The sequence below is a fragment of the Rhinolophus sinicus genome, chromosome 8, assembly GCF_057876585.1.
Source record: "Rhinolophus sinicus isolate RSI-liver-muscle chromosome 8, RSI-T2T, whole genome shotgun sequence".
Classification (NCBI taxonomy): domain Eukaryota; kingdom Metazoa; phylum Chordata; class Mammalia; order Chiroptera; family Rhinolophidae; genus Rhinolophus; species Rhinolophus sinicus.
Genome location: NC_142508.1, coordinates 21,191,349 through 21,216,210, shown reverse-complemented (window position 1 = coordinate 21,216,210; position 24,862 = coordinate 21,191,349). Strand labels below are relative to the sequence as shown.

The window sequence follows — 24,862 nt, the reverse complement described above, 5'->3', positions numbered from 1 at the left end:
AGCTTGGAAAAATCCTTTGGATCATATTATAAATTAAGATAAACTATAACATTATCATTTATAATGCTATTATTCATTCATTCATTCCACTATGAGTAACAGTGTGTTGGACTATACTGTTCTTTGCTATGCAAAATGTCTGTAATATTCCATTGGTTCTAATAGCATCAATGTAGCATTATAATTATTATTCACTAATATTTATTTGAATATTTTATTATTTTTTTCAAATTATGAGGAGGATCATGATAGATTCATCAGGATTTCAGTTTAAAATCATTCAAAGTTCAGGTTCAATATTTTAAGTGTCATTTATGACATCCTTAAAATGCTCATAAAGCAATGATCATATTTATCTTGATATTCGGGTCCTGATAGCTCCATGGATTTTTTTTTTATTTTTTTTTTTTTTGAGAAATAGGGTCATCCATGAACACATTATACCCACATAACATTTATGTGTAATAGGCAGCCTTCTACATGGTGAGATTTTAAGGTTTCCATCCCTTTTCTTCTCTTTCCCCAAACCTAAGCCAAACCTTCCCTTCACTGTTGACTGAAACTTTGCTATTTCTTACTTGAATTAAGGCCATATATCCTGTTAAAACGCAAATATCTTTGAAATGTACCTTTCATGTAAAATTTAACATCTTATGTCTTATCTGTCATTCTTAAACCTAGTGTGAATGAGTTTATCAAGGAACAAAAGAATTAAAGAATGAAAAGAGAGAAAATGGTGGACAGGGGCAAGTCCCTGAGGGAGGGTTCAGATGAGGAAGGCAGGGAAGTTACACCCAGCATTGGTTCCCCAACACTTGTCCCTGCCAGACCATAGGGCTTCGATCGCAATGATCAGAGACCTCTGGGTTTCACAGGAATCATTACTCTGTATTGCAACATCTGCTTATAACGCACTTTGAGATGTTCTAGTCTCAATGAAGAACAAAAGGCATTTAGTTCTATGCTGTGCTGTTTACATACGTCATGGCCTAGAAATCTGACTCATTAGTCACTTATTGATGATTCTGACTCAAAGAGCCAGGTGGGCCAATCCAAGAGCACGAATGCCACTTCCATCCCAGTTCCATCCCAGTTAAGAAAAAAAAAAGGAAAAGAAAAACTACAACTCCATTCCACTAGACTATTTCCAGACAATTTAAACCATTTGTCCCACATTGGCAACAGGGGTAGGAATCTGACTACCCCAAACATGATGTGTTAGTGCAAAGCACAGACATGAATGAAAGAATCCTATGTGTAAGTGTGTTCTGGGAGTGGGGGCAGGGGGGGTGGGTAGGAGGGAGAGATACACTCACATAAACATGCATTTGTGTTTGTCCATGTGTTATAAAGACAATGAGTGCTTCCACTGAATACCTTTTCTTTCCGTTGTGACACTAGGTTATGGCTAGTGTAGGGCTGATTTGCATTTTCTCCAAGACTACTATGAGGCTGTCAATGCTTTTTCCCTTGAAACTCCTCACCTTTTTAGATCCTCAGTACCAAGGGCTCATCATGAGGTAATGACTTCCAAGGTCTTGTTCCTATGTTTTCCACTCATCGCAGAATCCTAACTATGGTGCCGAAGGAAATCTACTTCTCACTTGTACAAAACAAGATGATCCTTCTTATAGTAGGAGGATGTGTGCTACCTGAATGGGGGATGCAGTGTGCAAACAGGGCATGTGCAAGGTAGGGGTTGTGCCAGCATGTCCATTCCTTCTGTTCTAAGTGCTACCTCAAACCCATGGAATTTTGTGTCTTTTGCTCTTCTGTCAAATTCATTCAGAATTATAAATAATACTCAACCAATTTCTCCTGTAGGTGTAGTTTTAGTCAATTTCTTAGCTGGGATAAGAAAGAATAGGAGTCCTATAAGTAAGGCAACAGTAGAATCTGTAGCAAAACCAGGATACCTGAAAAATGACAAATGCGTACATTAAAAAATGGTATCAAGAAGCTGTAGGAACTCATCACTAATTGACTTTACTGGTAACATACAAGTAGCAGTGGTGGTATGCATTATTCTGGATAATCTGCTCTGAAGTCTATGCATTTCCAACTAAAGGATGTTCTACCAAATAATTTAGTGGAACTGAATACCTCAGACCATGTTTCCATCGTTTCCATGTCCTTTTCTTTATTTTCAAAGCCATGTATACCCAGGCTGACATACTAGGCCAACATGACAAAGTTTGCTTTTAGATAAAGCTTACAGATCTAGTAAACAACTTTTTCTTTGAATTATTTCTTTTAACTATATTGGCAGAGAACTGAGGTAGAAACAATTGCTAGGCTAGGCAAAGTCCCGTCCAAGGCCTGGATGTTTCTAGAGTCCTCTAAAAACTCTCCTGTAAATTGTGAAAAGGAGTGACCTGTTTTTCTAACATCTGCTTTTGTGATTATAAACCCTAGCCGTATCATACAAATGAAATCAACCCATTTAATGCTTTGTACCCTATGAAACTCAATCAAGAATATTAATTATTAGAATGGCTTATGAGATGCTCATAAGTGATCACTGTTCAAATTAAGAGTGATTCAGGAACAGATGGGGTCTTAGAATCACCCGGCCATTCCAGCAAATAAGACAGGTTCCCAGAAGCCTCAACAGTTAAGAAGCACCGGGAGACCAGATATGAATGAGACAGGCATAAATAATGAGAATTCAGTTTTAAAAGTCAGCAATATTTCACTAGTGAATCATTGTAGTCTGAGAAGAAATCCTTACACACTAAAGATTATTTTGCTACCTTGTAACTCAGCAATGCACTCATACTACAGAAGCTCTCTACTCCTGTAATTTACTTGAACAATCAAAATAATCAAGGAAATGCATTATCTTATTCAACCTGATAATTTTATAAAGCAGTTTGTTTCCCCTAAATATAGATTTTAAAAATTTCATTGTTGAGTAAAAAGCTACCTCGCTGCAATTTAATTAATAAACTTAACCGATATTTATGATTTATTGTACCTTATTTCTTTTATTTCAGTTATAATTTGGGGTTGGATTTTTGCCAAATTAGGTCAGGCATCATGTAATCTGATTGTGTTTTTTATGAAAAGACGCGTTGGATTCAGTCCAGGTTCAAACAGATGGAACGAAAACATTAGGTGGTAGCTGGGTATCTTGATATACCATTCTAGCTTAGGAACTTTTAAATGCCTCAAAACTCTACCTTATAAATATATTCTACAGAACATATACTTTCAATAAAAGCAAGCCATAAATACAGGAATAATTTATTTTCAAACAATTTTTAAAACTATTATTATGTTATTATGTTTATTTTTATTTTAGTTTTAGTTTATTATGAACTATGCTAGGCTGTCTCAGTATTAAAAAATAATCAGCTTATATAAATTTCATTTGCTTTGGCCATTTATAAATCTAATTGCCAATTAGATTTATGTCAATTAGATTTATATCTTCAAATCCCTCCCTCTCTCAAACCTTTGTTCCTTTCCCTATTGTATTCTCTCAGAAATCTAGGTAACATGAGCATCTGCCCATAGTAAATATACTGTTCTCCTGCTACACACAAAACATCTCTTGAATTATATTTTCTTCCTGTAAGAAATAGAAATTAAGAACTAATTATATTAAGTTTCCTATTGGGATTTCTGCCTGGTTTTTATGAGCTATTGTTTGATTTTATTTAGTTTTCACACATTAGTGTTTAGAGAGATTCTCTTTACCTAGGATGGTAAGAGTGGGATTTTAAAAAGAAGGAAGAATTATTTTTTAGGTTGGTCTAGGTTCTATAACTACATAATACCATCAAACCATTAAATAATAGTTTGCTTTGAGTAGCTTGCTTTGAATAATTGGAGGCTGCCTATTATTTAGACCTCTCAAAATGAAAAGTTTTAGTCTTAAAGAAAACAAAAAGTTTATAAAGCTGAAGCCGATTCTTTGAAACATGCTGCACTTGTGTGTTCACGAGGAATTTGGACTCAGGCTTAGAAAATGTTGTCAATGCCTGTGTAACAAGAAGGCTCTGATTCAAGAAACAGAGATCTCTTTATCCCATGTGGGAAGAATACATTTGACTCAATTTCAATTTCTGCCCCAAAATACATGGATTCTTGCTGGGAGATGTGAGAAAGGAAGTCAAAATCAGAGACCTGCTGAATTTAGAAACCAAAATACTTCAGTGACAGAGAGATTAGGAAAATGAATCTCAAAACCAAAGTATTTATAATGACATGTAGGCTGGTCCTTAATTTAGAAAATTATGCTACAATCTTCCCCCTCATTTCACATGACTCAGCAGTGACTGCTGGGATATAAGACTCTGAGAGGTAAAATTAACTCTGACCCAGCTTCTAACATTAGTTTGGAAAATCAATCTTGTTGCTTATTCAGGAACCGTTTATCTATAAAATAGGGACAGATATGGATGTATAGAGAACTAGGGCTAAATGCACAGAAATCAAGAAAAAGACAAGATATTCAAACAAATAATAATCCATAGAAGCAAAAAACAGTTAAGTTTGCAGAAGTCACAGACTATGAATTCTTATCAGGTTATTAAGAAGTATTGAGTAGCATTTATTTCACATAATAAACATTTATGTTACACTTCATGTAGGGAGAAGAACAGCACTATTCTAAGAGTTATCATTAGCTCCATTTTACAGATGAAGAAATTGAGAGATAAGGGATCTGCCCAAAGTAAGTGGAAGAGCCAAGAATGGCACCCACATGGTGTGGCTCCCAAGTGTAAACTCCTGCCCACCACAGAACACGGCTTTCTTGCAGATTATATTTCTAATTTTATAAGGATGGAAATAGCCTTATCTAAAAGCCATTTTTGTTACATGGTAGTTTGGTTATCTTGTCTGAGGCCTTATTTTAGATTTCATTCCTTTTCATTATTTTTTTCCTGAAAAGATTAGAATTTTAAAAAATCTTTTAAACGGAAAGGAAGAAAAAAAAATCTTACACAATCTTTCATAGTTATAGGAACCACTTAGGAGAAAAGCAGAGTATGAAACAGGAAAGGTTGACAAACGTAACATGTAATGCTTACTCTGGGAAAAGCGCAGACCAACCAGAAACAAACCCAGGATCTCGGCTAAACCATAGCAGGGCCATGACAATGAAGAGGACCAAGGTCACAATCTCCTGAAGCCTGTGGAAAAATTCCAATCCTTTCATTTAGTTTCTCAGTGAATACATTTGTAGAAACTCCCTAAACGGTGGTCAGGAGGAAGCTTAGCAGAACCCTGAACACTAAACAGTGGATGAGTCAATAATTTGAGAGAATCAGTGCAATTAGAAAAGGATATTATTCTTCTGTGGGTCTTTCAGTGTTGTGTCATTCAACCTGGTAAATTTTATTTAGACAGCTATGTATTTTGTTATGTTGAGGCTAACACATTCACAAAAGTAAGTACATTAGGGGCCCTTATCGAGTGTTATAAATACATTACGGACAATTATCAATTATGTGCTTATTTGCCTTTAAATAAATACTTGTAGTATAAGGGGTGTGTGTGTGTGTGTGTGTGTGTGTGTGTGTGTGTGTGTGTGTGTGTGAATCTTACCTCATTGGCCCAAGTTTTTTGTACTCTTGTTTAATCACCTCAGCACAAGCTTTTTCTTTGACTGTTTTGGTCTTGCCACATTTAAACATCTTAAAACTGAAAAGAATAAGACAGTTAAGTGAAGGATTCTCCCTTTGTAGAAGATATTTGTGTGACAGCTTCATAAAATAAAAATCTCCCTGCTAATAACAGAAATCTGTGCTTTTCGCCTATATCTCCGCCTCCTTCCACGAATGTCCCCCCCCCACTTTTTCTGTTTTTGCCTGGTTTGCTCAATTTTCAATGCTTTACTTTTGTTCTATATGTTTGCCATAATATCTTCCCCTGATCTCTTCCTTTTCCAAATCCTTTGCACCATTAGAATTTTGTTATGTACCGCTCATCTCTAATTTAACACTTTATTATGTACCGACTTGTTATATACTTTTAATGTATTTATTGCATACCTAGATTGTTAATTGTTGCACCTGTGTAGGTTTGATCTCACTAGCCAGATAAATTATGAGGGCAGAAGCAGTATCATAGATGTTTTCTTTGGCCCAGTATCTCTAAATATCAGCACGCACAGTAAATACTTGATTCATCAACTCAATAGGACCTTTGTCAAATTTATGAGACAGTTGGTTGTCAGATCCATCAATTTTCACAAAATGTACTAAACTCAAGTTATACACAAGTCATGAAAGTCCATACACTGGTTATGGACATAGTCCAAACTAGATCTATTCTCAGAACTGAAATCAAGTCTATTACATTTTTTCTTCAAGTTTCTTCACCTCTTATGTCCTTATAGCCTCCATTAGATAATTTCCGACTTGTTTCCAATAGTAACTGCCAATCTCTATTTTTTTAGCTGCTTATTTTAGTGACCACTTTCCCCGCTGACTAACTTTTCTGTCCTGAAGTCCAGGGTCTTCAAAGCTTTGAACAGTTTTTTGTGAAGTACTGTTCCAGACCTAGATTAAAAAAAAAAAAAAATCCCTCCAGAGGAAGAAACAAATGGGAAAATGGCCAGATTCGTACAGATTATTTCTTGGACTGTCTGTGAGTAGCTCAGTTAGACTATATTATATGTCGGTATAAAAAGCACCTCTGAGTATATATCCAAAGGAATTGAAATCAGGATCTCAAAGAGATACCTGCATGCACATTTTCAATTCAGCATTAATCACAATAGTCAACATATAGATACAACTTAAATGTCCATTGACAGACAAATGGATAAAGTGGTATATACATACAATGTACAACGGAATATTATTTAGCTGTATAAAGGAGTGAAGCACTGACACGTGCCACAACATGGATGGATCTGGAGGACATTATGCTAAAGCGAAATAAGCCAGACATAGAAAAATAAATACTGTGTGATCTCGCTTATCTGTGGAATCCAAAATAGTCAAACACAGAGAAGCAGAGAGTAAATTGGTGGTTGCCAGGGGCTGGGGGGAGAGGAAAACCGGGAGGTGTCAAAGGGTACAAAGTTTCCATTATACAAAACAAGTAAGTTCTGGAACAGGGCTTATGATTGGTAATATTAATACCGTATTGTGTACTTAAAAATTTGCTAGAAGAGTAGATCTTATGTTAAGTGCTTTTACTACAAAAAGAAAAAAAAGCACAGAAGATAGGAGGAATCTTTTGGAAGTGATGGGTAAGTTTATGGCATTGATATTGATGACGGTTTCATGGGTGTATATTTATCACCAACCACATCAAGTTTCGTATACATTAACTATCTACAGTTTTTTGTATTATCAGTTATACCTCAACAAAGCAGTTTTAAAAAAGGACAAAAGCAGGGGCATTTTCTTCTGTAAAATTGCTTGGGTAAACATGAATATTTATGAGGCAGTAAATAGGAAGACTGAGGTGGTGTGAAGGTAGTTACCACAGAAAGACACATTTTATTTATTTAGTTAGTTAGCTAGTTATTTTTCTGTAACTCTGCTACTCAGAATTGTTTGGACTGTTACTCCCTTTGGAAGATCAGTATTTCCTCAATTCTTAAGTCATACATCCTACACATTCATAATTACTCTCCTGCACACTCTCTAATCATGAACAGAATGAGACGGAGGTCATTGCGTTTAAGATCAAGGAGATAATTTTTCATTTGCATAGTCTCACTGAAATTTCTGACTAGGGCTCGTCTCAAAATTTTACCCTGTCCTAACGTAAACGCTACTATGATAAGAAACAAATCCATGGAACACCTTGAGACCGATATGTGGAATAGAAAAGTACAGACAGAGATGAGTCTCCTCAGAAACAGTTTTCCACCCTGTAGACTGCATATGTGCTTTGTCACGTAGGTTGGGGACCGTGCATAGTTAAGTCAAAAAGCCAAACTGGCTTTGCTGCAAAGGAAGGTTAATGCCATCACAAAGGAACTGATGAAGCATCTGACAGTGCATCAAGCTCTCCATTTAAATAAGTTCGGTGGCACTGATAGATCAGCTCCTCTTCCCCAGTACGGTGGGGTCATTTATAATGGGTGAGTTAACTGTGTTAACAGCCAACGCACTAATCAGGATGCATGGTGGCTTGCCAGGGGAGTGGCTGATAATTTCTGTTTGTCGATCTAAAACCTCCATAGGTGAACACCTGACAGACTGAAAAGGACACTGAAAAATTGGCTGGAGCAGGAAGCTCTGCAGTGTCTAACCAGTAGTGGACAGCCAGGGGACTGTTTAAACATGCCACTGATTGTGATTTATGGATGGTGCCCAATGTATGCACTTCACAGGACTTCTTTTCCTCTACCAGAGAACACATTCCAATACAGTCTCCTTTGATCTTAATTTCTCCTTTTTAAGTGGGGGGCCATTTCCAAATAATGACAATGGTTGCATACATAATTTATAAAGTCATTATATACAGCAACACCCACCCACCCCCGCCCAAGGGAAAGAGTGGGGGTTCTGTGAGGGGATGTTTTCTCCATTGGCTTGAGTTTCCTGTCCCCTGCACCCTGAATTGCTACCTGCACAACGGAATAGACCCCCGAAGGCTTCGATTTCCAGGAAGGGGCATTTAGTACCCAGCTGGCCTCTCCCCACTGAGGCCCACCTGCTGAAACCAGTGACATCCCACACATTTGCTTCAGCAGGAGCACAGCCACATGCGGCTCCCACAATCTGGACAAAGAGATTTTTTTTTTTTTTTTTTTAAATCATCAGTACCATCTCTCCACTGCTCACAAAATTGTGGCAGTTCTGGAGAAAACCCAGGAGGAGGAACGGAGAGGGAAGAGTATCTGTTCTTATGCTACTAGGCTTGGAAAATTGGCCACGGGTATGGAAGGAACGGCATATGATCGCAGTGTTTGGCTTTCCAGAGGAAGTACAAACAGCTGCTTGGTTTGTGTCACCTGCTTGGTGGATAACAGGCGGTGTGATTGGCCCTTGAAATAAAACCCTGTCAGAATGAACTAGAATTGTGTTGTTTTTCAGGGGGAAAAATTCCTCAAGTTTTGATATATAGCCCTTCCCCCTTCGTTTTCTGGAGTATTGTTATGTGTGCTGAATATAGGATGCTGCATTTTCTATTCTTCTGTGAAGTCCTTCATAATTTTAAATACTGGCTGTCATTTAAATCGTGTGATTCATTGGTACTGATGAATCACCAACTTCCGACCCAGCCGAGGTAATATTTGCAAATTCTCCTTGCATACGTATATCTGACATCTTAGCAGCTCTTTGTTGACCAGTGCTTCTTACCTTGACTGCTATGTGTTCAACTCGGGCCCCTGTGTGTTAAAATTACAGCGCTGGAAGTTATCTTACTGATCTTCCATTTAAATTCTACCGTTTTACAGTTGAGGACGGAGACTGAGACCGGGTCAGGACTTGGCAGGGTCACTCACCTAGCTTGTGAGAAGCCACAACTTTATCCCTGGTCTCCTGCTTCCTAATCCAGTATTCTTTCCACAAAGCACACTCTCAGATCTTTATTTTTTTCAAGGATGTATCAATTTTGGTGCTAGGACAAAACACCCAGCATGTAACAGCATGTAAACTGCATGGAACAGTTTAAAGTAACTCAACCTGAGGGAATCCCCGTATTAAACCAAGAGGAGGGCAAAACTTCTTAAAATTTCACTTTTAACAGTTTGGACTGGGTCGTCATCATAATCATAATGAGCCTCTGGCCTCTTAATACCTAATTGGTTTAGGACTCAAAGGAGACCAAGAAGGATTTGTTTTCCACAAAAGGCTCTTCCACAGCCAACGCTGTCTGGATGATATCCTACAATATCCTTAAAATACGTGTTCAGATGTGTTAGTTTTGTGGGGAAGAGAAATGCAGCTTCACGAAATAGGTGAAAGAGTTCTGGGTGAGCAGCTGAGAACTCCAACCTGGACAACTTCCTTTATCTGATTAACGTAGACTATTGACTTACTTGAATCCTAGGAAAAGCCACTGGAGCCAGATCCAGGACAAGAGTAGAATAATAATAGCTGCCGGGAAGGAAAGCAGAAACCATGATCCAAAGTTGATGCAACGACATTCAGGGTAGCGCCTGTGTGAAAAGAAGCAAAGGTGCTCAGGGAAGGCATACAAGTGGAAAGTGACAGACGGCCCTTCACATTCTCCCTGTGCTGCCAGCCAAAGGATGGTGGTGGCGGTGTTCACCAGTAGGAATAGAAGTGAGTGTTATTCCTTACCTCTTCATACGGTAACTTCAGATTTATTGCTACCTCCCAGAAAAGCAAGAGTGGGTGTGTTATGATTTTTCTTCCCTTTATTCAGTCTGTAAGGACGCACTTGTGAAAAAACCTACAATAGTACCTGATACTCATTAAATGCATAAGAAATGGGTGTGCATGGGTGTGTGTGTTTGGGTGTTAGTACTTAAACCATCGGGATATGAGTGAGGAAAGACAAATAAGCAGACTTGGGAACAGGTGAGAATTAACAGAATGCCTGTTACCGTTTCACATTGGTAGCAGGCACCCCCAGCACCTAAGAAAGGACTCTGACCCAGCTCATGTTGTTTCTCACAGCTGTGTTTCTCGGTTTCTTCTGCCACAAAACAACTGTAACCGTCATACCAGACATATGGTAGTCCTTTCTTCCTAGAATTAGACAGTGTTTTGGGTCTCAGGCAAATGGAATAAATCTGGACCAGATAAAATTAATTAAAAGTTCTGTGGAAAATATCAACTTTTCCTTTATCTCTCCAAGTTATTTTTAGCTTTTTAGCTCACATTATAACAAAACAATAGCAGCAAAAAAAGATCAGTAACAAGCACAGTTTCTTTGGTAACCTCACATTCATTTTTTCACAATGTAGACTGAAGTCTAAATAAATTCTCATATAATGTTATCTATTTTATGACTGTGGGGGAAGAAAAAAAAACCAACAGGAAATTTGAGAAACAGTTGCTCTTAGTTTTTCTTGAAGCAGCAAGACATCAAGACAGAATTGGAAATCCAGAAAGTACAGAATATACCGGGGGTGCCAAAAAAATGTATACACATGACTTGTATCCATCTTTTGTTATCAGTATACATTGAGAATTACAATTTTAATACAGTTTTTTCCTTTCTTAAAATGTGTATACATTTTTTTGGCACCCTCTGTATACAGAAGTAATAAAAATACCATCAACATATTTTTGAAATCACAAAATGTGGAGAACTTTACAAAAATGATAGATTTTTACTATTCTTGTTCTATTTAAATCACATCTGCATTTTGCCTTTTAAAAAAGATCATGTAAATAAATAAAATGTTTCATGCCTAAATCCATCGATATAAGCTAAATTTATGTATTTTAGAGCATTCTTTCTTTTCTTTTAGGATGGGTTCTAAGTAATGCAGATTTTAAACAAAATAAAAGTTTTCAAAACTCTAGGTTTCTAATGTTTTCTACACTTTCTTTGAGCTAAAAAGTTGCTGATCTCCCTGGGTCCTAGAGTTACCATTAGCAACTTGAGGATAATTTTTATCAACCTTGAAGAGAAGCAAGGATTAGTTACATATTTATGTATTAGAAAGTGACAAACGATAAATAAGAAAGGCTAGAGAATACATAGAATTGGTGAATGGAAGGATGCTTTATCATGTCCATGAGGCTCTATTGAGCATTGCTTGCTTAAAAAAAAAAATTAAGTTGGAAAATAAGAAAAGGCTTAAGCTTGTTTCTCATCAATTTATTAGACTTGGATTACAGGTTGATGGCCTATGTTCAGCCTAAAGACATTTATAAATGCTCTTTGGGTTAGCTTCAAAACGATGCCCCAAGCTCCATTTCATTTTCCACCATATGTGGCTCGTACCTTGAAATCAGGGTGCATTATTCACCCGACCTACTGCAGAGAATCCTGTAAGATTTATTCAGTGGAAAAGAGGATTTTCAGAAGTTTTTCCTGGAGGGATAGTTAAAATGAAATCCTAAAAAAGCTAAACTGGTTTTTGTTTGTTTGTTTGTTTGTTTTCTTCAGTTGTAAGAAAGTAAACACTACCCAGGATTGTGGTCTCCATGATAAATCCTTACACTTCTACCTGTAGTGAATATTTTGGATGAAAATGGAATGAATGGCATACTCTAAAGGATTAGCTTCACTGTGGGGTTTCTTTTCCAACTTTCTCATACCCTAAAAGTGAAGTGATTGCAGGTATCTTCCTAAAGCAAATATAGATTTCTTCCATCATGAACCATGCATGTACATTTAAATCTGACGCAATCCTTTTCTTTCACCCTGACACTATGTTTTGAGTGTCTACTACGTGACAGGTACTCCTCTAGCTATTGGGGATATAGTGATAATTAGATGGGCATGGTCTAGGCTCTCATCAAGTTTATATTTAAATCAGGAGAACAGGTAATAAACAGGGGAACATATAATGAATAAGAAAATAAAACAAAATGATGTAATAAAAAGTTATCAGGGGAGAGAGACATTTTACACAGTGTGTTTTCAAAGAAGGTGACATGTGAGATGAGATCTAAATGGCAAGAAGGGGCCAGTCATGCAAATTACTGGTAAACCACATTCCAGACAGAGGAAATAGCAAGTAGGAATGAATTTGGAATGTGTGAGGATCAGACAGAAGGCCGGCGTGGCTGTGGCTAAGGAACAAAGGTCACAGCGATGTGAAATAAACTCCATGAAGTAGTCAATAGGGGTCAGATCACGTATAACCTTGTAGGCCATCAGAAGGAATTTGAATTTTTGTACAAATAGAAGTAGGAGTGGTTGGAACATGGTAATTAGATTAGTGACATGACCTAATTTAAAGTCTAATTTACAGTTGTTATTTACATAAAACATGTTGACTCTCAAGACTGTTGACTCTCATGTGGCTTCCCAAGACTGAAGGCAACAAGAATGGAAGCCAAGCTGTGGTAGGAGGAGTTCCAAGATACCCCCCGCCCCGCAAGATTCCTGCCCCTGGTATACAGCCTTACATAATCTGAGAGTATTATCTGTGAATAGAACTTATGAATATGATGGGGCTTCATTCCTGTGATTAGATTCGTTTATGGAAAAAATGAAGGAGTTTTTGCAAAGGTAATAAAAATCCCTATCAATTGACTCTTACTTATTCAAAAGGCAGGTTATCTTGGGTGGGCCTGGCTTAATCAGGTGAGGCTTTAAAAGAGAACTTCCTGCTCACCTAAAGAAGCAAGCTTCCATGCTGTGAAAGGAAGGGGCCACGTGTCAAGGAGCCTGGGGTAGCCGCAAGTTGCTGACAGTGACCCCATGCCAACAGTCAGAAAAAAAAAAAAAAAGGAGAAAAAAAAAGGTACCTCAGTAATTCCACCGCAGGAAACTGAATTCTGTCAACAACGTGAATGAATTCAACTTGAATGAACTTGGAATAGGACCTGAGCTTCTGTGGCGATTATGGGCCCAGCTGACACCTTGATGTCAGGCTGGTGAGATTCTGAGCAAAGGACCCAGCTAACCTGAGCCTAGATTCCTGCCGTGACCCACAGAAATTATGAGATAATAAATCTGTGCTGTTTAAAGCCACTAAAATGACAGCAATTTGTAACAGCAATAGAAGACAAACACGCATGGAAATTTATTAGAAGACAGAGGAAGTTTTGCAGAGGAATAGCCAAGAGCGGGAATAGCTGGGATTCTAGCTTAGATTGGTCGCAGCAAAGATGAAAAGAATGCAATACATTTCAAATATATTTGGGACAAAATGTAGAAAAGGTGCCATTTATTGAAACGAAGTCTGAGGGAAGAATGGGTTGGCAGAATATAAGGGACTGGGGGATCGGAATGCTGCGATGGCAGGTTAATTTAAAATGTCCCTTAGTTTTCCAAATGGCTGCATTAGAGAGGCAGTAGATACATGAGTCTGGAACTGAGGGGAGAGAGCAAGTTAGAGATATAAAACCGGCAGTGACCAACATGTAGGTGGTCTCATAAACCATGGAAATAGGTATGATAATTTTGGGAGTAAATGGAGATAAAAGGAACAGGGAATGCGCCCTGGGGGCACTCTAAGTTTTAGAGGTCAGGCAGAGGTGTAGGAATGAGCAGACAATCTAACAAAAATCCTGTGAGAAAAGCACTGCATTTCCATTTTATGCCACAAGACACACAGTCTCCAAAGATGAAGTGAATTGCTCGAGGTCACAGATTGTGCAGTTGCATATTCAACCCAGGAGGAGTGTTTAAAACCCAACCTCTTTTCATTAATACATAGTGTCCTCAACTCCAGCTCCCAAGTGAAAACAGAAAATTCTACAACATTGCAAAATATTCATAAGCTAGAGTACAAACGTGATGTCTTAAGGACCCTTTAGAGCCCTATAGAAATAATTGTTCCATAACAGAGACATGCTTTGATCTAGAGCACATGTGCATGTCAACGTTGAAACTTAAGTAGACAGTGTTGTTGCGGTTCTTATGCCCAATTAAAAATGATGAATAATACTAATGAAATATACAGCAATGGTCTCAAAGGAATGGATGTCACTGTGGAAATTTACAGCCGTGAAACAGACTTGGGCCATTAAGATCACTGTACGCTGGTGTCCACAGCGATTACCGTCCTTTTGATTAATGAGTGTTTCGATTGTTTCTGAGTCCAAGCCACTTTTCAGCTTTAGATTTGTGCACTTCCAGAGGTTTCTTTTCAAATATTAACTGCTTGTTATTTATGACTCGGGCTTCGATTTCTAGCAGCACTCGTGAGTGTAGAAGCAGCAGCCACAGTGGTAGCATGATGGACAATTTCCTACGTGTCAGGCCCTTTGCTCAGAGCCACACACGTATTCTGCCATTTACTCCTCACGATAATGTCGTAAACTATAGTTGTGCCCCCATATGTCAGAAATGAAGAAACTCATGTTCACAGAAGTTAAGCTAATATATACCAATATTAAAATCTGAACCAAAGTCCGAGTTCAAACTCTGCAGTACCCAAATTCTTTCTAGAGTACTTGCCAGAGAAATTCTGAGAAATACATACTGCTCATTCCTGAAGGGGAAAATCATGGAAACTTTCGAAGGTAGCTATTGCCATGTAACTGGTTTACCTTCTCCCTCTGTAATTAGCCAGGAGGAGAGGTTAGAGATGTGGACATTGAATTTAGGTCACCTACAAATTCACTTCTCTTACCGTTTCTTGGTTTGTGAGCCTACAATAGTTATTACTTAACATACAATGAGTCACAGTGGCTGCTAATCTTTGACAATACAACTTCCTTCCACGCTGCTTTGTATACCCACATATTTCACAGCTGACACCCACGGACTGAATAATAGACTTCAATAATCGGCAAGATATGAAATTTTACTTGTGATAATCTTCCATTCTTAAGCTGGTAGGTTTGTTTTTTTGTATTTAATAGTTGCTGTATTTGTTAAACGATATTGATGCGTCAACGTTACTCTGTTGTAAAAACAGTAATTGTCCCTAATAATATTTCCCTTAATAGCTTTATTTTAATATCAAAAGATTATTTAGCTACTCAGATGAGTTCCCAAGAACAAGCAGCACTTCATTTACGTCTTGGTTCCCTTATCAACTCCCCATGCCCCTTGTGGGGTAAAAGAAGAACAAGACACTGGTTTGTGAAGCCTCTACAAGCTTGCAGTCCTCAGAGGTGGTGCTTGTGTGTGTGTGTGGACAGGTTTATAGAAATGTGAACATCGTTTATGAGAGGAGGAGATGGGAAGATGGGGATGGCAGCTTAGGAGTAACTGAACGGAGTTTCAAATGATACGGCATCTACACAAGTAGAGAAAGAAATCAGCAGGTGTTTTTTAAGAACAAGACAGAGAAGAATCCAGGGTGGTATTGATTAAAACTTGTGTCAGGAAAGGAGGAGACTGGGGGATGCATGGCAGAGTATATCAGGGGAAGGGTGGGTAAGGATCGGGGAGAGAGCGATCTGGATTAGAATGTTGCCAACACAGCCTCCTCACACGTGGCCTGTGAGGCCGTGAGGCTGCAGCGTGGAAGAGGCACCGGGACTCATCACTGCACCTCTGAGCCTCGGCTTCGGCGTCTGTTTTCTTATGTGTATGTTTGTCTAGACAACTAGATGGAATCTTCTTCCTGGTAAGTTTTATTTTCTTTAGTTCTCCAAAAGAATTCCAAACAGTGCCTTGAACATGTGTGTCCTCAACAAGTGTTTGTTGATTGACTGAGTGAATGAGTGAAGGTCTCTTTTTATTTGCACGGAATAAAATTTAGCTTTCCCAGAATTCTTTGTTCTCATTTTCTTTGTGTAAAAAAGAGAACAAATGACATATACATATACATATATATATATATATATATATATATATATATATATATATATGTATGTATGTATGTATATGTATATATATGTATAATGTATATATATACATACATATACATACATAACATATATACACATAGATACATATATATATAAATATGTAATAGATGATAGATAAGGCTTCAAAATGAGTTACCCAAACTCTTCCTCCCTTAGTTTATTTGTAAGTTGGTGCCTTTCTCTAAATGTCAATAGTAGGAAATCATTGACTTTTATAGGCTTCTCTATCCTTTAAAGCTGGGTGAGACCCAAAATGAATTTGTACAAAATAATCATGGGTATTGCTCAAAAAGATGGCAAGCAGTGTCAAGAGGAAAAGGTGAGATTATTGTAGTGGGTTTGGAAATAAAGGGCAATTTCTCTCCAGCTCCAAACACTTGGACAACAATAAATCTTTTTTTTTTTCTTCTCTGTTTTAACCTTGTGAAACTTTTTCCAATGAAATTGAGTGCAATTTATTCCATTGTTGCCTTGGGATGATGTTGTATTTTTTAGGGCTAATATTTAACTAAAAGTTTACTAACAATCTAGAGTGTTTAATAGTATCAACCATATTTTGTCACAGTTTATTTTCCCCTTTCTACTAGTATTTTCACTCAAGAGGAGATACTTGGAGGTATTTTTTAAGTCGGAATACAATTCCTAAGTGAAAACAAACTTTTGAAGAACAAAATCACTAAGTGTAAAATACATTTTAAGCATTTTCTAAATCTAAAAAATATTTTGTCTTAATTCCCATGACTGGGAGAATTAGGTTATACATTTAGGGAAAACAGTTATTGAAACATTTTGCTTAAAGTGCTAAAGTGCTGTCAATCTGTCACTGCAAATGGATGAATGCATTCAAAGAGTAAAGAGAACAAATAACTAAAAGAAAGAAAATTTGGTTGGTACACTGTGAAGGAAAACAAAGACCAAGGGCAAACTCAACATGGATTCCTTTGACGACATCATGTAATTTCATGGAAATGGTGTAAACCAGCAGTTCTCTCACATCAACAAAGATAAAACCGTAACAATTTGGTCTCAAGTTTAGAAAAACAGATTTACAGAAAGGACTAAGATGTGGAATCTATTTCTTTGGGGAATTCATGAGAAAGAGTACAAATCTACTTTCAGAAAGGGATCAAGTACATCTCCTGTCTTGAATTAGGGGATACATTGGATAAATCCTCCCTGGCACTGTGAATGTCAGATGCCTCCCACTTGTAAACCAAATGTCTTCCAAAGGTTCCTTTCTAAGTTGGCTGTTGAGTGTCCATGACGAATGTAGACGCACAGAAACAATTAGCATACATGGAGGTCTCTGTTATATTGTTCCTAAACTACTACATCAATGTTCTTTATATGCAAGTTCTCATTTCTTTCCAGAAAACAGAGTGACATTTTTGAGTCTTGGAATTCTCGGAAAAGCTATGCATGCACAACATTTTGCAAATAATTTTAAACAGTTCATGGAGTCTGTGAATCTGTTTCTTAGAGTGTAGCCTTCCTGACTCTGAAACTTATTTTTTCTGTAATAAGGACCTAAATCCTGTTTCAGGGCATCTCAGTGCTGCCCGCCTTCCTGGAACTCTGACAATTATTTGTCCTATCAGTATCTGAAAATATACCGTGGGTGTACAATTAGTTTGAGCTCTCACATAAAAGCACGGACCTTCAAACTAGTGTTTCAATAGTTTTTACAAAATGCCAAGTATGTTTACATACTTTGTCTCATTTAATTCTCACAATAATCATATGATCGTTGACTATATTAGATATGAAAAAAATTAAGTCTTGGAGAGTAATGTAGCTTTTTTGGTTCAAATTCACAAAGTAAGTGACTGAATATTGTGGAATTTTTAACCCAAGTGCTCTGACTATATCCACAGATTCCCCATTTTATGCAATGGATTGATATCACAGTTCCAAACATATATCTAGGATCATATATCTGTCCTTTTTGAATTCCAAAGCCTTCTGTAATTAGTACCTCTGTTTTTGGCATTCATAATTTAAGTTCAAATGCCAGTTCCCAAACCCTATATAAATTGTCCCATGAGAATAATACCTTTACATTTCCTCTAACTGCCATTTGCAGTATTATTGGTAATGAAAAATATCGTCCCTGTTTGAGGAATTATCTCTTCTGAACTGACCTGGGGAATCTGTAGGCACCTGTTAAGTTACTGTGTCTTATATATTTAACTCGCCATAGAATGGAAGGTCTCTCGACCTATAAATGTCCTGATGGGGAATAAAGGAGAGTTAATTCAATATAATATCTCTGCCCTTGGAGTCTCTGAATCAAATAAGAATAATTCTTGTAAGTGGCGTGTTATCCATTTATTAAATCACTAGCCCAATATTACTTACATATTGAAATGCTCAGTGAAGATCAAGTTGGTGGAGGTACCAGTGATTGTTGTCAGCCCACCAATGGTAGAAGAGTAAGTAATGCACAAACTCAAAAGTTTACACATCATGTGGTCCCTCTTTGTTCGGTATTTGATTCCTGTGACTGTGTTCTGTCCAACAAGAAAATGTACTATGAGAACAGTTCTATTTGTGGTCACAACAAACAATAATAAATAACACCTGGTATGGACTGAACAACTGTGTCCCCCAAATTTCATATGTTGAAGTTTTAACCCCCAATGTGATGGTATTTGGAGGGAGGGCCTTTGGGGGGTAATTAGAGTTAGAGGAGATCAGGATGATGAGATCCTGGTCTAATGGGATTTGTGCTCTTATAGTAGGAGGCAGCACTGAGCTTGACCCCTCTCTCTCTGCCATGTGAGGTCACAGAGAGAAGGTGGCCATCTGCAACCCAAGGAGAGAGTCCTCACCATCCTGCTGCAATCTGGTCTGGGATTTCCAGTTTCCAGAACTGTGAGAACTAAATTCCTGCTCTTTAATCCAGCTAGTCTATGATATTTTGTTATGGCAGGCTGATAGTACAGCCTTTATCTTTCCGTCAATAGAAATGTAACAATAAAAATATTTAACTTGAAACCACTGGAATATTTTATAAACGTAGTTTCATTCACTTTCTCATGCTTCCTTTCTTATTCCTGAACCAACTCTTCCCTCCTTTCTTCCCTTCTCATCATCACTCCCAAATCTTTCTACTGTTTTTCTGCTGAAGTGGTAGTGCATGGTCAGTAAGTGTCTCAACCTCTTTTTGGAGGGTTTCCCTACTTTCGTGCCATAATTAATGGCCACCTAGAAGATACCACTTCTGAAATTGAATGTTCTCTACCCCATATATTTCAGCCTAGGACGAGGGAGTCAGTGTCCTCCTTAATTCTCACTATCTCTTCTAGAACATGAGTCCTCTACTATCATAAAAATAAATCCATTGTTCTTGAAGGCTCATGTAATTTGGGTATCTCTTTCTCTCCCTATTCTTGTGAATAAGATATTCTGACCTCCTGGTCACCCACTGCTGTCACTTAAGATGACATTTGCCTCTGGCACACAACATTCCTCCACCCTCCAAATCCTGTCAGCATCTGGATAATTATAACATGTTTATGAATAACCCTTCAAATATACTGGCCTCACAGATGATTTTACCTCATTTCCAGAGAGCTTCAACTCTGCTCTATCAGTCACCCTCTCCTATAGTTCCGCCCTGGGTAGCAGCATATCCTCAAACGACTCCACCTTGAAAAGCACTATTTCAAATGTGTTTTGTTTAAGAATAGGACTTCCTAGGGTGAAAGACAAAAGCAGTTTCATGCCTTCTCTCACCCATGGTCCATATAAACCCTCGGTCGGTCTGATTCTTGCTGTCCCTGGGGTGAAATCTGGGGCAGAATCTATAAATTTCCTGGTCACTTCATTTAATAAATACTCTTTCAATCATGTTTAGTAAAAAAGCAACTTCATTTCTGCAGTTGAAATGAGCAGTCCTCCACTTAATAGCACAAATCCCAACTTTAAAGTTAAACCTTCTCCCCTATATCCGGCCTGCTAAAAGCCCATAGCTGGAAGGAGTTTGTGGGCTTGGCTTTTCCTCTCTCCCAGCTCCAATTCCAATTGTTAGTTTGTTTCTAACTAACAATTGTGGCTGGGGACAAACAGGATCAGGACATGATTGGTAACAGTAAGGAGAGTCTTACTTGACTGGTAAAATTAAGACGTGACATGAATCCCTTTAGACCTGATGAGTATTCGAGATGACTCCATCTGGTGGGTGCTTTTACAGATTATTAATTTCTGTCACCCAAACAACAACAGTAGAAGCCTGCTCCTTCTAGCTAGGTAAAACATCTCTTCCACTTGGTTGCTTAGGACACACTTGTGGTTTCTGCTCATGAGAGTCCCCCACACCCTTCATGCCGAGGTCAACCTGCCCCATCAAGAAGCCCTGGTCGGGAAAGCTGCTTTTCTAATGACACAAAATAGTCCTCCTCCCACATGTTCCTTACATTTAGTCCATGGCAAACAGGCACCTCTTCCCTGTTGGCAGTGAAAGTGCAGCTAAAAGTCCATTAGGTAAAGAGAGTGACTTTCAGATTTTTCTAGTGTGTGTCAAATACTAGTCCATTGGTCTAGAAAACAGATTCTCAAGTTCTACAAGTGGTGGTTTCTCTATCTCATTGTCATGAGGCAGGTGAGATGCTCCTCCCCCTTGTTGGTACAGGTTAGAGGGGGTTGGGGTAAATATTTCAACTCGGTCCAGAGGCAGACTATCTCTCAGCCTTCTCATTTTCAACACAAAGTTGAAGAGTCAAAACTGATTTTCATTCATTTCCTTTGCAAGTCCTGTGTCATATGGGTATAAAGTGTGTGCTTGATATTACCGTTTCTCAGGTGTAGAAAGCGTCTCATCTTACCACCCTATTAACGAAGTCCACTCCTCTACCACAGCTGCTTTTTCTAACTTTTCTGTTGCAGCACGTCTGTCCCTACTGTCCTTTCTCTCTGCCAGATAGTCTAAGTCACCGAAGCATCTAATTACTCCCAGTAGATTGGTCCTCTCCTTTATTCACTTCCTTTCTTATCCAGCTTAGATTCCATGGTAAACTAATGCAATAACTTTATTGGGGGGGCGCATTTATTTTTTGAGCCACTTTACTAAGGTATGATTGACATGGAAAAAGCTCTACATATATAAGACATACAATGTGATGAGTTTGGGGATAACGATACACCCTTGAAACCATCACCACCATCAATAACTATCTTAACAAAACCCTAAACTCTCTTTCTTGTCTCTGTTTGAACGGTAGTTATTTAACAAAATTTCAACTTTGGATGAATCCAACCATTTACTTTCTCTGTGTCCTGTCTGCCCCCCGAGCAGCCAAGTATTGTTGGAGAGAATTATACACAAAGTACAGGAGATTGGGTTTCCTGCATTCATGACCACAAACTTCAACTGCTGAGTCCTTGCAGCCTCTCTACCCAACTATGTTTCTCTGACCAAACTGCTCTACCTGTCTCCACAAGAACATTTAAAACTTTCCCTATTCTCTTTACACCACCTTTTCAATGCCCTCTCTCCCTCTTCACAGGTAGCTTTACGTCCTACTCCACAGGGAAAATAGAAGCCAGCAGACAAAGGTCTCACTGTCAAACGTAGAAACCTACTTGCATCTGCCCTGCCTTCTCTTCCTTTTCATACATAAAAGAGTAAATGTCTTTCCTCCAACTTATTTCTGGACCCCAATCCCTCAGGTCTTATCCGAAGCCTTATGCAATATAGGCTTTCCTGGAATTTTCCCACCAACATTTAATCATTTTCAAGTCATCTTTACAAAAGAGAGAAAAAAAATCTTCTTAATCCTCCTCTCAATTTAACAACTGCCCTAACTCACCTCCATTTTCACAGCCAAACTACTCAAGACTTGTGTACATTCTGACTCCATTTCTTTAGCCACTTCAATCTGGTTTCTGTCTCCTCAATCCACCCCAAATGTATTTGCTATGATTCTCAATAGCTTCCGTATTACTAAACTCAATAGATACTTTCCAGCCTCAACTTTGTAGACCTCTCAGCAGCACCCAAAACAGCTGATAACTCCTTCCTGCTGGAAACACTTCCTTGGGCTCCCATGATAGCTCACTCTTCTGGTTTTCTTCTACACTTCTGCCTGTTCCTCGCTCTCCCTTGCCAGTTTATTTTCCTTTATCCTTCTTTAAAACTAGAATTTCTTGAAAGTCTGTCATAGGCACTTAACCTTTCTCACAATAACATTTCTCCTTAGGAAATCTCATACATTTTCATTGTTTTAATGAATATAAATATACCACATCACCATATTCCTGTCTTCAGCCCAGGTTTCTCTTTTTAGACCTGTATATTGAATTGTCAGTTCAACATAATTTGCATGTCTTAAATAAAACTCCAATTCCCACATGTTCAAAGCCAAACTTATTTCCTTCCTCAAGCCTCAGTTTTTAGGATCAATGATGTAAGGTAATAACAGTACCACCACCATAGTTGCAAACACTTACAGTGTGCTTGTATGTAATAAACACCATTTTAAGTTAAAAATCAAATAAATGGTTTAATTCATGTTGTTTATACAACACAATGAGGTTAGTACTGTTATGATCCCATTTTACACATGAAGCCATGAGACTTCGAGGGTCAGTGATTTGCCCAAGGTCACAGAGCCGGGAATAACAGACTTAGATTATGAAACCACACGGAGCTCATACCCTAGCCACTTTGCTTGTCCTCCTTGAAATCATTCTCTTCCTCACCCTACCAAGTCCTCTTAATTTTGTCTGTTTAAATATGTCTGGCCTCTCTTCGTTTTTTTCCATCCCCATTATCGCGTTGGTCTAAAATGACATCATCTCTGACTTGGGTTACTGTATAGCCTTCTGGGTATCCTCACATCAATTCTTGCCTATTTCAGACCTGTTCTACACACCTCCGCTTTTAAAAGAACATCTAGATGTATATAAGAAACACACACAAGGATTGCCCTGTGCCATACAATTAAACACGCGGTCTGTGACAATGACATCGAAAGATCTTTTTGAGAAATCATGATAGAAATAGATTTCTACTCACTAAAGGCCATCATGGCTGTGGGAATGGCATTTAAAACGACAGGGTCAGGTGCACTGGACTGTAATTTGCCTTTTACTTTCCAATTAAACTAAAGGTTATAGCCCCCAGGGATATCTACTCTTTACCAAAATAAATTAATTTACAAATGTCTCCTTTGCCTTATATTTCCTACATGGAAATGATTTGTATTTCATATGATAAAAGTTTCCATTAAAATTTTCAAAAATAAATGGTAAATTTACAAATTCTTATAAGTGAAATTTGGAGGCTTAAATATTAATTATTTTACTATAGGAGAGATTTCAAATGCAAACCAGAATGTGGTGTATAATTTGGATATTAGTAAGTTGAGAATAAGAATGAAAACTTAAAGATGCCATGTGTATATAATTTCTCATTGTCACATTAAAACTTTCAAAAATATAGAGAAAAAAATTGAATTTTATGTAAAAGTTTATTAGTGGCAAATATGTACACATGTATATACATAACAGTGATTAAAATGCATTGGAAGATATAAAATAAAAATAGGAAAACATTAATATATTTTCCATGCTTTACTCCTTTTCTTATATAAAGATTTTCCACTTTTTCTTAAATAAAGATCTTTAAAACATACACTCATGCTACTGCACAGAAGGTGATATTTATGCAAACATCACAGACAAACATCACAATTTAGAAACATATTAAAAATTCAAGGTAAATTGGAATTCTGTAGTAAATTGCAACATTAATATAACACATGGTTAAGTGGAGGTGTTTGGGAGGTGGGATGGGGTCTACCACTTTGGTTATCTTGCCAGTAAACATGAGACTCATGCAGCCAGCTCTATTGTTATTTTTGCTTAGGGCATGTGATTGCTGGGCTGAAGTAATCGAAGAAATGGTACTGTAATAAAGGGTAAAGAATGAGGACCAGAGGGCCAGTAGCAAAGGGCAATGGACCGAGAAATAGAGCTGTTAAGAAAGCCAGAGCCGCGCCAAGCATGGGTACAGAACCTACAAACAAGAGTGGGGGAGGGTTTTCAGCAGATTCTTCTGCCCCACAGTAGTTTGAATCTGAGACCAATGGTTTGACCCGAGCCAAAGAGGGGCTTGGAGTAAATCATTTGGGGTAGAAAGTAAGACCCTGGCCCTGAGCACATGTGTTTGCAGATATTAGGACAACAAAATAATCACTACATTTCTCCGTAAGTGGAGGAGGAATTTGGGGTGTGTGTGTGTGTGTGTGTGTGTGTGTGTGTGTGTGTGTGTGATATTTTCTCCTAAGAGTTTGGGAGAGAAAAACAAAGAATTCCGAAGTAAAGAAAGGAGGAGGAGCAAAGCACCCAGAAGGGTGAGGCTGAAGACTGTCGGGGCTGAAGTGGCCGCAGGAAATCGCCTGTGATGGTAACCAAAGGTCATTGCCATGCTTATGTGGTGAATGGGAGTCTGCTTGCTTTGCAGGTTTCATGATGAAATTCAACATGCAGAATGGTGTGATTTAAAAACAAAACAAAAC

General features: G+C 38.0%; 1 protein-coding gene across 2 annotated transcripts in view; it reads right to left on the bottom strand.

The window, feature by feature from the left end:
• The window catches only part of SLC13A1 (solute carrier family 13 member 1), a 121,438-nt gene that overhangs the window by 14,770 nt on the left and 81,806 nt on the right, over positions 1-24,862 (bottom strand). For both annotated transcript variants that reach the window (XM_019750080.3, XM_074315658.2), the window contains exons 7-11: positions 18,699-18,850; positions 9,962-10,081; positions 5,557-5,652; positions 5,040-5,141; positions 1,810-1,916 (exon numbers count right to left, since the gene is read on the bottom strand). In XM_019750080.3, the coding sequence (XP_019605639.3) occupies positions 1,810-1,916; positions 5,040-5,141; positions 5,557-5,652; positions 9,962-10,081; positions 18,699-18,850 (577 nt within the window). The remainder of the gene's footprint in view (positions 1-1,809; positions 1,917-5,039; positions 5,142-5,556; positions 5,653-9,961; positions 10,082-18,698; positions 18,851-24,862) is intronic.